Source organism: Patella vulgata, chromosome 8 (assembly GCF_932274485.2).
Source record: "Patella vulgata chromosome 8, xgPatVulg1.2, whole genome shotgun sequence".
In the NCBI taxonomy this organism is placed as follows: Eukaryota; Metazoa; Mollusca; class Gastropoda; family Patellidae; genus Patella; species Patella vulgata.
The window spans coordinates 50,046,971-50,059,582 of record NC_065886.2 but is presented as its reverse complement, the minus strand read 5'-3'; the positions used below and the strand labels follow the sequence as shown (position 1 = coordinate 50,059,582).

Genomic DNA, 12,612 nt, shown 5'->3' with positions numbered 1-12,612 from the left:
AAAGTATACAATGATATGATAAGAGAATTTTGTTAATTTTGTGAATAATTGGCCTGGCCGAGGATATCATTAATAGGCCAACATGTGATATTACCCTAGATGACACAAATATAGCAATCTGATTAAAACACTGATCCTATTTCGTTTCGTTTTTTATAGTTCAAATTTCGTTTTGCTTGTCTTTACTACTTTAGAATCTGGAAGAGTTGTTATATAACCCGCGTTCTAGTTGATGTGCGGGATTAGCCAATGGAACGGTCTGTTGCAGCGAGTTATTGGCGTCCGATGCAGGGAGCTGTGGGGAACCCTGACGCGATCTCCCACTACAACTGGTCAGATCTTCATGTAGTCCATCGAAAGTATAAAAAAAACGAAACGAAATATACATCTGTATTTTAATCAGATTGCAAATATATAGGACACCAAGTTTATGTTACTAGCTCGAGCAAAATGAAAAATATATCACAGGCTCGTTATTTGTGTTATAAATCTCATTCAGTCAGGACCAGTCAATTTTGTAAATTTTGGCTATTGATTGTATGAATTGCACCTATCTTTATTAATGCCATGCCAAGGGAGACCATTCTCATAATAAAGTTATAATAATACAGAGTTCGATGTGGATTACAGATAAACTACTTTTAAAGCCCAAAACTGTTCAACTAGTCTCTTATTGTCAGCGCACTTTTAGTTTTCAAGCACCTGTTTTATGGAATAATCTACCATTTAGTTTAAGATGTTGTACATATCTATATTCTTTTAAAAAAAACCTACTTAAAACACATTTATACAACTGTTAACATGTCCATAATCTTGTTTTTTATTTATTATTATATTGTCACTTTGTAAGGTGCCCCTGAACATGTTATATGAAAGGGTGCACTATAAATATGCTGTAATAATAATAATAATAATATAAGAAGTCAAAGTTCATAAAAAGATAGGTTGCCAGGCAACGAAACATACGCCCAAAGCAGCTAAATCGTTCGGGCAGGGCAATTAACAAGCGTTGTCGCATATTTTTACTTTTTTCGGTAATGAAACATTTATAATACTCTAAAATCTGATTAAGAGTAACAACTCATGAAGTAATTATCAGAAAACCATTAGAATTTGTTTGGTTTTTATAAAGTTCTGTGCCAATTAGTATACGAAACTTTTAATATCACGGATTTAGCTGTTCAAGTCTTTTATAAAAAAATCATTGAAAATCAATATACTTGTTCGTCTCAAGATCTTAAACCCCGTGTATCAATCTGAAGTCAATCGGATAATAACTTTAGCCGCTAGAGCGTCACAAGATTTTTCAAAGTGATCAAGGGCCATAACGTTGGCAGTAATTATCGGACATCATTGAAATTCAATAGGATTCTTTAAAGTCAATCGGATATTAACTCTGGCAGTAATTATCTGAAATCGCTGAAAATCACTAGGCTTCTTCGTCTCATGACCTTAAACACTGTGTATAAATTTAAAGTCAATCGGATATTACCAATGGCCTCTAGAGCGTCCACAATATTTTTTGAAGTGATCAAGGGCCATAACTCGGGCAGTAATTATCGAAAATCGCTGAAAATGAATAGACTTCTTCGTCTCATGACCTTAAACACTGTGTATCAATTTAAGTCAATCGGATGTTAACTTTAGCCTCTAGAGCCGGACCGACGGACGGACGGGCGACAATATATGACCACATTTCAATGTGGGCGTGTAAAAAATGCTAGTCTACGAAATGAAGATTGTGGAAGCGGACGTTTAAAAATCCAGACCAAATACATTTATAATCAACACTAAAATTTGATTTATATAAAGAAAGCCCGTCATTAACTTCTCTGAGTTTGGGGTTAAACTTACCCTATTCCCAGGATCCGTACCACATTCACCCTTTTCAAACCACCACGTCTGTTGAAGTTTATGAAGTGTTCCGTCTTCTTTTAATTTAAGTACGGCATAATTAATAGCTTCTCTAAAATAACAAACGACAGAAGAAAATATAAAGGGAAAAAATGAATAAATGATGAAGTAAACTAATAGCTTGTAACTACCTCATTAAATAACAGTCAGTTGCAGCTGCTATTTATTTCTTCATGTAGTCGACATACATACATAGGACAAGCAAATATTTCGCTGCAAGAAGACAGGCTATTAAATCATTAAAGTAGTCAAGTCTATAACTCAATATCACTCAAAGTCTTCGACATTGAAAACACGAATTATTTGTCGATTTAAATCATCGATGATGTTGTGAACTTACCGGGAAAAGCCGGGCTTCTGATATCAAATATTTAAGACAAAATACACATTTTACCATTGGTACACGACTCGTGTACCATAATGCGTTTCAACGCCATTTGTAATAAGGGACTTGAATAACGAGGCTGGATATATTCCACGAATCATGTCAAACGGTGACGCCACATTCTTATGTAGAGGGCATGCACAATAAATAGTCTACTATCGGTGTAGACTGGAATAACCAGGCACTAGAGATTGCCATTCGATTGAGACTTCTCGCGTATTTCAACGAACATAACTGGTTTAAAAATTAGAGTAAAAACGGAAATGATTGAATGTAAATCATTTTATATACAATCAGATTACATTATTATATGCGTTGAGACCCATTTGTGTCAATTTCTAGGTCCCAAATATTAGCGATTTAGCTGATTAGAATCATTATATCCTTGTTTATAGGTATACACTGGTAGTGGGGTTTGATTAGGTAATGGGACTGGCCCGGTACTTTATTTTTAATGATAGAAAAAGATGGTAGCCACACATAGTTTACCATAACTAATTTAATAAGAAAATGAAATGAAATGAAATGTGGTTTAACGTCCTACTGTTCTGCTCCGAACAGTGGTAATGAAGATGGGCATGCTATGAGGGAAATTTTGACCGGACAGCGGCACTACGACCTACTCTTATATCGAATTCCAATTGTCACGGGGCCTCTGTTTTTGTCCCATCCGAACGACTAGACAGCTGTCCTTTTCAGGCCCTCCTGCATCACTGACAAGGGGGAACCGGAAAATCTGGATGTAGTTTCTCGGCCAATGCAGGGATCGAACACCCGACCGCCAGGACAGCGAGCCAGCGTCTTACCCACTTAGCCAAAGTGACCCCCTAATTTAATAAGAAATTAAACCAAAGATCTATACTAATAATAAAGAGTTGGGTTGTTGAAATGAAATGAAATGGGGTTTAACGTCTTACTGTTCTGCTCCGACTGGGCTAATGAAGACTATCTATCTATATAAATGAAGCAGGGTATTTCGTTAGGACAGTTAACAATAGTGAATTGATATAATAAATCAGTTCTGAGCTGTTATAAAATAGGTATTTGGCGAACCAAACAAATACGTAACTGATTCCTGATTCTTTTTCATACACAAACCCGCTAGGTAACGAGTCAAACCCGCTAAGTAACGAGTCAAACCCGCTAAGTAACGAACAAACCCGCTAGGTAACGAGTCAAACCCGCTAGTTAACGAGTCAAACCCGCTAGGTAAACGAGTCCAACCCGATAGGTAACGAGTCAAACGAACAAACCCGCTAGGTAACGAACAAACCCGCTAGGTAACGAGTCAAACCGGGTAGGTAACGAGTCAAACTTGGTAGGTAACGAGTCAAACTCGGTAGTTAACGAGTCAAACCTGAGTCAAACCCGGTAGTTAGCGAGTCAAACCCGGTAGTTAGCGAGTCAAACCCGGTAGTTAAACCCGGTAGTTAGCGAGTCAAACCCGGTAGTTAAACCCGGTAGTTAGCGAGTCAAACCCGGTAGTTAGCGAGTCAAACCCGGTAGTTAACGAGTCAAACCCGGTAGTTAGCGAGTCAAACCCGGTAGTTAACGAGTCAAACCCTACATCAGTATATATGTGGATATTAAATCAGCAGATACTTTCAATGTGTCAGAGGTCATTAAATCCGGAACAAATTATAGCAATAGGCACATGCGACAGAAACAACTCATTCTGTTCTAAAACTTTGAGATCTAACTCAGAGTGAGACTTGTTGGGCCAGACCGCTCAAATTAAGACAAGAAATTGGAAAATACACCAAGTGGCTAGCCACGAGAGTTGTAAAATAATCGAATCCCTCATAAAACTCAACTTTGTTTTTGAGTAATGCCGACACCAATGACTGTTGAGAACTGCACGTTATGTTTCGTGGGGTTATTGACCCTATTTTAAACAAGCTTTAAAATATCTTATTTAAAATTAGCGGAGCTGTTTAACTTATCAACAAGGAGGAATTCTTATTATCTGTTTTATTAAAAAAGAAATGCATATGAAAAATGTCTAAAGTTCACTGGTCCAGGAACACGCTTTAGGAAATGAGATGTGCAGACTATAGATTTTAATCTAGTTAAAAGCTGTAAGAAAAACACGAAGCTTTATCTATAGAGTCCGAATGTTTGATGGGTTTAATGTACGTCAACCCCAGACCACATGTACAAAGATAGGGAATATTGACTTTACTTAAAGAACAATCTTATGTGACGTTTAGTGTCTTTATTTTACCCTCCCATCCAGACAATCCGTTTTTATAAGGCATGTGAATATCATCTTTCCAGTTCAATATTGTGTTGTTAAGTTATCACTATCAAATCAGTTTGTCTGGAACAGATATCCATGCTTCGCTATAGTTAAGATTAAGTAGAATTCTTCTCTTCTAATTAGATCGGTGCAGGCCATTATGGTCAAGACACCGTAGTCCTTTTCCATCGATTCTAGAAGAGTAATTCGTGAGAAAAGTGATGTTTATATTCATAACCGATGCCTAAATTAAATGTCGGGATCTTACTCTAATCAATGTTAGTATCTAAGGAGAAATTATTGGCACGGAATACAATAACGATTTTAGAATTCTGTCAATGTTTACTACTCACTGACTTTTCTCTGGATATTTAGAGGTTTAGTTGGCCGTTACGATATCGTTCTACGACTATTCGGCCATTATAGTCCTGTCTACCGGATACAGCCGTCATGTTTTACGATATCGTATATCACATATTAACGTTGTAGTTGTTTTTTATTCTAACGAATACAGGAATTGGACAGAAACTAATAAAAGAACCTGATTAAATTCAATAACTATAAAAGACAATTTGTTCACAGGCTCTAATTGCAACTACCAGGACATACTAGTGTAATGATGTACGTAGGCCTACTGCTATTATAGTCCCAAGATACTCATAAAAAATAAAGCATAATCTTAAACGATTCCCGAAAGGCATCCCACATTACACTTTAAGTTGTAGTCACGCCGGGGTCTGAGTTAAATCTAGCAGGTCTTGATATACGAACGGTGTATCTGGATACACCAACCGGATAATGCATACACCAGAATAGTGTATATACCAGAATGGTGTATATACCAGAACGGTGGGTATACCAGAACGGTGTATATACCAGAAGAATGCATACACCAGAATAGTAAATATACCAGAACAGTGCATACACCAGAATAATGCATACACCAGAATAGTATATATTCTGGTTTGTATACAGCAGAATGGTTTGTATACCAGAATGACGTATATATCAGAAGATACCACAATGATGTCAAATCCATGTTAAATAAGTAAGAATTTTCGATAGGTTTTAATGTGTAAAGGCAAGTATTTGGGTATGTCTCAGCCATTATAATACAATATTCTTCTCTGGACCTCTTCCATATTCTCAATCAATCAAAGGATTTTTTTCTAATTCTTATTTTGGTAAGATCGTCTCCTGAAAAATTAATATCAATAAGCGAGAAATGCCAGTCTCTCGAGGTGTTTTTGCGTCAGTCAGTTTCTATTAGAAAAACTGGAAGCTTCGACCCACTTGATGGTAATGGCGGGTAAAATCTTCAACACATCATCATGAAGTATTGATAAAAGATATTAGAAATCTTTGTGCATTTCAGACTTTTGGTGAATTCAGTCACGCTGAAAGGTTCAACATGATTAAAGATAAATCACCATTGACTCCCATTCCTCAAAACATCATACAGTTGTCATGAAATTATGAAAACTTTTTCAAGCGGAGACGACGTTTTCTAATCTTCAAACGAAATAAGTTTCTGAGTATCACAATAAGCTTCATGCTTTATGATCTTCAGGCATCTATTCAATCTTCTCGAGGATTCAAGTGAAATGGATATTTGTTTTGGACACGTGCATTCTCCAGATAAAACACAGAAGAGAATAAGTCTACGTCATCCAATGTTTACGTTTAAGAGATAATAGGAATGCGACCTATAATATATAGAACTGTAATAGATCGTCTGGTAGCTAATTCATAACTAATCAAGAATCACGAATATTTTAATATGATATATTAAGGTCAAACACTAAATCAGTAGAAAATCCAGAATAATTTTCTTACCAAATTGTGCGGAAAGTACCGCATTAACAAATATATATAGCTTAAATATAAGTCAAATTGATGTATTTGAGAAAAAAAAAACATTTAAAATTTAATATATATTCGGAAATATTAGCACAAGCGTAAAGCTGCAATACTTTGTTTCACAGTATTGAAAGGTAAAACGTATACCGACACAAGCTGGTTTCAACACTGGTTTAATAACATTTTAACATTTCAAAGTATATTTTCGCTCATCTGGGAGCTACAAATAAATCACATTAAAAAACTTGTGCCAAAAATATGATATTAAAATTAGTATTTTTTCATTTTTTTAAAGTGAAACTGACGATACCGTGAAGAGGTGAACCATGTAATCGAATTTGATTGACCAATTACCAGACTGAAACGTTTAATTTACATCCCCAACCCACCTACACATATCTTATACATGTAGGCTAAGTATAGAAATTTTAATATGTTATAAATACTGTTTATTTCCAGACTATCGACTCATTTTATGCGGTGTTTATATTATCTTATATTACCCGTGTATTGTTTACAGCTTACATGACTCATCTATTGACATTCGGATGGGGGGGGGGGGGTGACCGAATGGTTAACGCGTGCACATTGCATCATAAGGTCTATCATTCAGACAACTGGCGTGGATTCGATTCTTCGGTTGTACATGACAAGGAGTAAATCGCCTGTCCAACCTCGTGGGTTTTCTCCGGGTCCTCCGGTTTCCTCCCACTGCTAAAGACCCATATGCGCAAGCGAATTATTGAAATAAAATTGAACCATATGTTAGTCCAGAAATGACCTGATTTGTGTCGAGTGGACGTTAAACCCCATTTCTCTCTCTCATTACGTCTATAGTTTGCAGCATATTTTGTCTGAAACTCTCTACCCTTAGACATCAAAGAATCACAAACATTAGACTTCTTCAAGTCACGTTTGAAGACACAACTATTTGGCGAAAATAAACAGTAAACGAATCCACATCATCTTTAAAGTGCACGAGGAACTTTATCGAAGTATTGTCTGCGCTATAAAAATTCTATGTTGATTGATTATATATTTATCAGATTATACCAGGAAGACGGAGTAAGATATATCTTATTATTATCTATTATATATCTTATTATTATCTATTATATATCTTATTATTATCTATTATATATCTTATTATTATCTATTATATATTATTATCTATTATATATCTTATTATTATCTATAATATATCTTATTAATATCTATTATATATCTTATTATTATCTATTATATATCTTATTATTATCTATTATATATCTTATTATTATCTATTATATATTATTATCTATTATATATCTTATTATTATCTATTATATATCTTATTATTATCTATTATATATCTTATTATTATCTATTATATATCTTATTATTATCTATTATATATCTTATTATTATCTATAATATATCTTATTATTATCTATTATATATCTTATTATTATCTATTATATATCTTATTATTATCTATTATATATCTTATTATTATCTATTATATATCTTATTATTATCTATTATATATCTTATTATTATCTATTATATATCTTATTATTATCTATTATATATCTTATTATTATCTATTATATATCTTATTATTATCTATTATATATCTTATTATTATCTATAATATATCTTATTATTATCTATTATATATTATTATCTATTATATATCTTATTATTATCTATAATATATCTTATTATTATCTATTATATATCTTATTATTATCTATTATATATCTTATTATTATCTATTATATATCTTATTATTATCTATTATATATCTTATTATTATCTATAATATATCTTATTATTATCTATTATATATCTTATTATTATCTATTATATATCTTATTATTATCTATTATATATCTTATTATATATCTATTATATTATATATCTTATTATTATCTATTATATATCTTATTATTATCTATTATATATCTTATTATTATCTATTATATATTTTGTTGTATTTGTACCTAGGTTGATATCATTTTTCATGGTAATATATAATTTTACGCATGTATACTGTATACACCATTTATAGATAATATAACATCTGAAGACGTGAAATTAAGGACTGACAGCTAATTTATGAAGAACACGTGAAAGTGGTTGTTTTGTTTTTTTGTAACTGGGCGAAATTGTAATTTTTATTTTATGTATACTATGTACCTTAAAGATACATTATAGAAAATTACATAAAGAGTTGGCTGTTCTCGCTATAATAGTTAAAAAATAAAATAACGTAAATCGATTAAGTTGAAAATTTCAATCAAATTGCTCCACTCTGAACCGAGATATTAGCCATAGTCTCGATTATCCACTTTTGGATTTAATCATCAATGAGCGTTGAGCAGCAGATCGGATTCAAATCCAGTGAACATCCGACACATAAGATGACATCGAGTGTTGATTATGGTTTGGATAAGTTAATTAATGTCTAATTAATAATTTCTATAACATCTGAAGCCTAAGGAAAGACCTGCAATATGCAGATTTAGCTCTTGCTTAATGTATGTTTAAACTCGAAGTTCTTAAAGCTGATCTACTTTACTATATATATATATATACTATAGACAAAAAAAATGAAATGAAATGGGGTTTAACGTCCTACTGTTCTGCCCCTAAACTGGGCTAATGAAGACGGGCATACGCCATACAGTGTGCTATGAGGGAAATTTTGCCCGGGCAGCGGCGCTACGGTTATATAGAATTCCAACTGCCAAGGGATCTTTTACGTGCACGCCAATATGTACAATATGTGCAGGACGGGGGGCTGACAAGGACAACTGTCTAGTCGTTCGGATCGGACAAAAAACAGAGGTCCCGTGTATACATTGGCGTGCACGTAAAATATCCCCTGGCAGTTGGAATTCGATATAAGAGTAGCCCATAGTGCTGCTGCCCGGGCAAGATTTCCCTCATAGTACACTGTATGGCGTATGCCCGTCTTCATTAGCCCAGTCGGTGCAGAACAATAGGACGTTAAACCCCATTTCATTTCACACTGATATTACATCAACATTGTCCAAGTGTTGATATTTATGGGATTCCAACCCATAGCCCACCGCACCAAACCGCTTATCCCGAGGCAGTTTACGCTCCTGAGGTATATCCCTTATATGTTGTTGTTGTTGTTTATTACAGATTTAACGTCCAATACATTAAATATGATATTATGGACATGTTAATTCAATTAAATTATTTACACATAATGGGTTTAAAATTGGTAAAAACATACAATACAAACGTCCGTGTATATCAAAAGTCTCCTTAAAATTGGTAATGTATTGGTAAAAGTTATGTATTAACCTATATATATTTTGTATAGTTTTCCCAACGAATTTCTATTTCAGATTCCGTTAATTTACCAATAATCTGTTCTAATATATTATTTGTGGAACTTAAAACTATATTCATCTTTATCGTCGTCATTATCTTTATCATCATCACCACCATCATAATCAAAACCAGAGTGGATAATGATGATATCTTTTGGCTTCAGTGGAGGGTAAATTATAGAAAACTGATTATTACAAAAATGCATTTAACAAGGGAACAACTGTTTCCATTATATTTAGAATGATTACAAAAACGATTGTTAGATAACCCCCCCCCCCCCCACCACCACCACCACCACACCTATGATTTATCATAGTAATCATGTAATATTTAATGATTAAATTCTACATGAAATATGACCAACTTTTATGTTGTCACAAAGAGTAATAGCAAGATGGAAGAAGAGATATTATGTGTTTATAATGTTCAATATGTGTTATGTTGGTTTAGCTAAATCATTTCATTATAGGCAATCTAGGCTTTAAAAACTTTAATTGCTTAAACGGTATGTAAAGTGCATTAGGTTTTGTGTAAATTGTTATTATTTTTTGGCTATATTTCCTGTTTTCGGCTATTATCATAGTGTTATTGAGAGAAACTATAAATATCAGAAAGACAATTTTAAAAAACAACAAGATATATGTTTAACAATATTTTCTACAATAAACCATTTTCTTCAAAATCTTACAGGACTTAATAAACTAAACTGAAGAAAGGAAAAACCTTTCGATAAATCATACGTAGTATCTAATTCTTTCAAGACATATCCTATTCAAATTTTGTCCTAGATTCTTACAACGGGCAAACTAGATAATGTTAATCTATACTGTACAGTCTGCACGATGTGGCTGACATCTCTAGACCGGGTAATTTCAATTAGACCTCAATTTCCTGCTAGAAATAAAACAATTTCCATGAAATCAAAAATGATTTGTCTTGTAGAATGAAACAAAGAGAGACAGTAATTTATAAGGTAAGTGTATAACTGAGGTCAAAACAACAGCCATTTTCGAGTCGACCTGCGATGCAGACATGAGGGGTTTCACTGGTTACCGATGTTACCATTAAATCTTAAACGACGTCGTTTCCATAACCAATAAAACAACATTGCAACATATATCCAGTTAAATATACAGATTTATTACTCAAAAGACGTTTTTGTGGAGGTAAGAAAGACCAAAAGATTTTTCAACGCGATTACAGTCTACAGAACTCGGAACGTAATTATCGGAAAGCCTTGAAAATCAGAAGGCTTCTTCGTCTCATGAATATGCACTGTGTATAAATTTCGGTGTGCACGGCGGACGGACAAAGGTGACGACTATATATCAAAACCAATACTAAAGATCAAAAAGTAGTTTGAAGTTTTGCATCTCATATATTCCATCTGATAGAGTTAAGTGACTAATTTCCCGTGTATCTAATAATGTCATTATACGCAAAACACAAAACAAAATGGCGTAATTTAATTTCATAATAACATTAACTCAGAAAGCCTGCAATATTTCACACGTTTCCGATCTCTGTATTTTGTAGGAAGAACAATGATGATTTCTTCTACAGTTAAAAAAACAACACGTTAATCTGATTGCCGTTGACAATAAAAAAATGACCAATTATACTATTGACAGATTCTGTACCGATATATCCGTTCCCGACTGTTTGTGATGAAAACACAAGGATACCACTTCTTCTTATAATAAAGTTATAATAATGATCAATTCCAGGTAGTAATCACTTGGATTAATTAGTAGATTATAAATAAAGTCAACTTACTTAAGGTCAGAGTTTAAAGGTGTTGCTATACCAAATCCCTTCAGGTTCAAATTGGGTCCAACTTTCATAGTATTACAGGGTTTTTTGTTGTTGTAAAATTCGTTGCTAGACGATTCCAATAAAAAAGCATATTTAGCTTTGGACTTTCTAACTCTTTGAACGCCTTCTGCTATCGTCTTTGTAAAGACACTGGGTGTAGCTGACGCCATGTAATTCCACATACTTCTATATGTTGTCACTTTTGATTTCTGAAATAGATTAACGACACAAGAGTTTAATATTGATGTTGTAACTTTTAATTTCTCAAATAGATTAATGACAAGAGTTTAATATTAATTGTGTTAGATATGCTGATACCTATGTGAACTCAAACAGAAGTTGAATCCGGTGTTTTAGATACAGCTGCAAACTTGCATTTAGATTACCGACGTTATTGGATAAGCTGTAGTCTTTATTCACATATTTCAATTACCGTTCTGATACAAATTATTTACAACGTGGCATATGATGGGAGAACGTTAGATCGGAGACGATCCTTTTTATGACGTCGTGTGGAATGCGCGTTAGGGTAAGAGTTAGGGTTTGGTCCAGGGTTAGGGTTAGCGCTAGCCATGTTTACATCTCGAGATGTTTACATCCATAAAAATGTGTTTTTGATTACATCTCGAGAGTTTGGTGGAATCTACAGGTCCTGACCCTTACCCTAACCCTTAGCAACATGACGTCATATGTGCTAAAATGTGCAGGACCGTCTTCGATCTGGCGTTCTGCCATATGATGAGAATAATGGTGTGTTAATTTAAATATTTTAAAGTATTGTTATTGTACAATACATGAGAACAATATACCTGAAAAAATGACATGGTAGAACCAGCATCAACGGTGCCATAAGCTATTTGTGTCTGTTTAACTAAAGCATCTGGTGAATCTATGGGCGTTAACATCCGTTCTATTGTTAAAAACGCTGCTAGATTAGCTGTGTACGATGATATTGTAATTAATACAAAAAACCACCAGGCACCACCTATAATACGTCCTGCTGTAGATCTACAATAAAATAATATATACAACCATTTAAACACTTAAC

At 33.6% G+C, this 12,612-nt stretch overlaps 1 protein-coding gene across 2 annotated transcripts in view; it reads right to left on the bottom strand.

The window, feature by feature from the left end:
• LOC126829511 (glutamate receptor 4) overlaps positions 1–12,612 on the bottom strand; it is an 85,951-nt gene that overhangs the window by 9,178 nt on the left and 64,161 nt on the right. For both annotated transcript variants that reach the window (XM_050559435.1, XM_050559433.1), the window contains exons 13-15: positions 12,374–12,572; positions 11,526–11,773; positions 1,855–1,966 (exon numbers count right to left, since the gene is read on the bottom strand). In XM_050559435.1, coding sequence (XP_050415392.1) covers positions 1,855–1,966; positions 11,526–11,773; positions 12,374–12,572 — 559 coding nt within the window. The remainder of the gene's footprint in view (positions 1–1,854; positions 1,967–11,525; positions 11,774–12,373; positions 12,573–12,612) is intronic.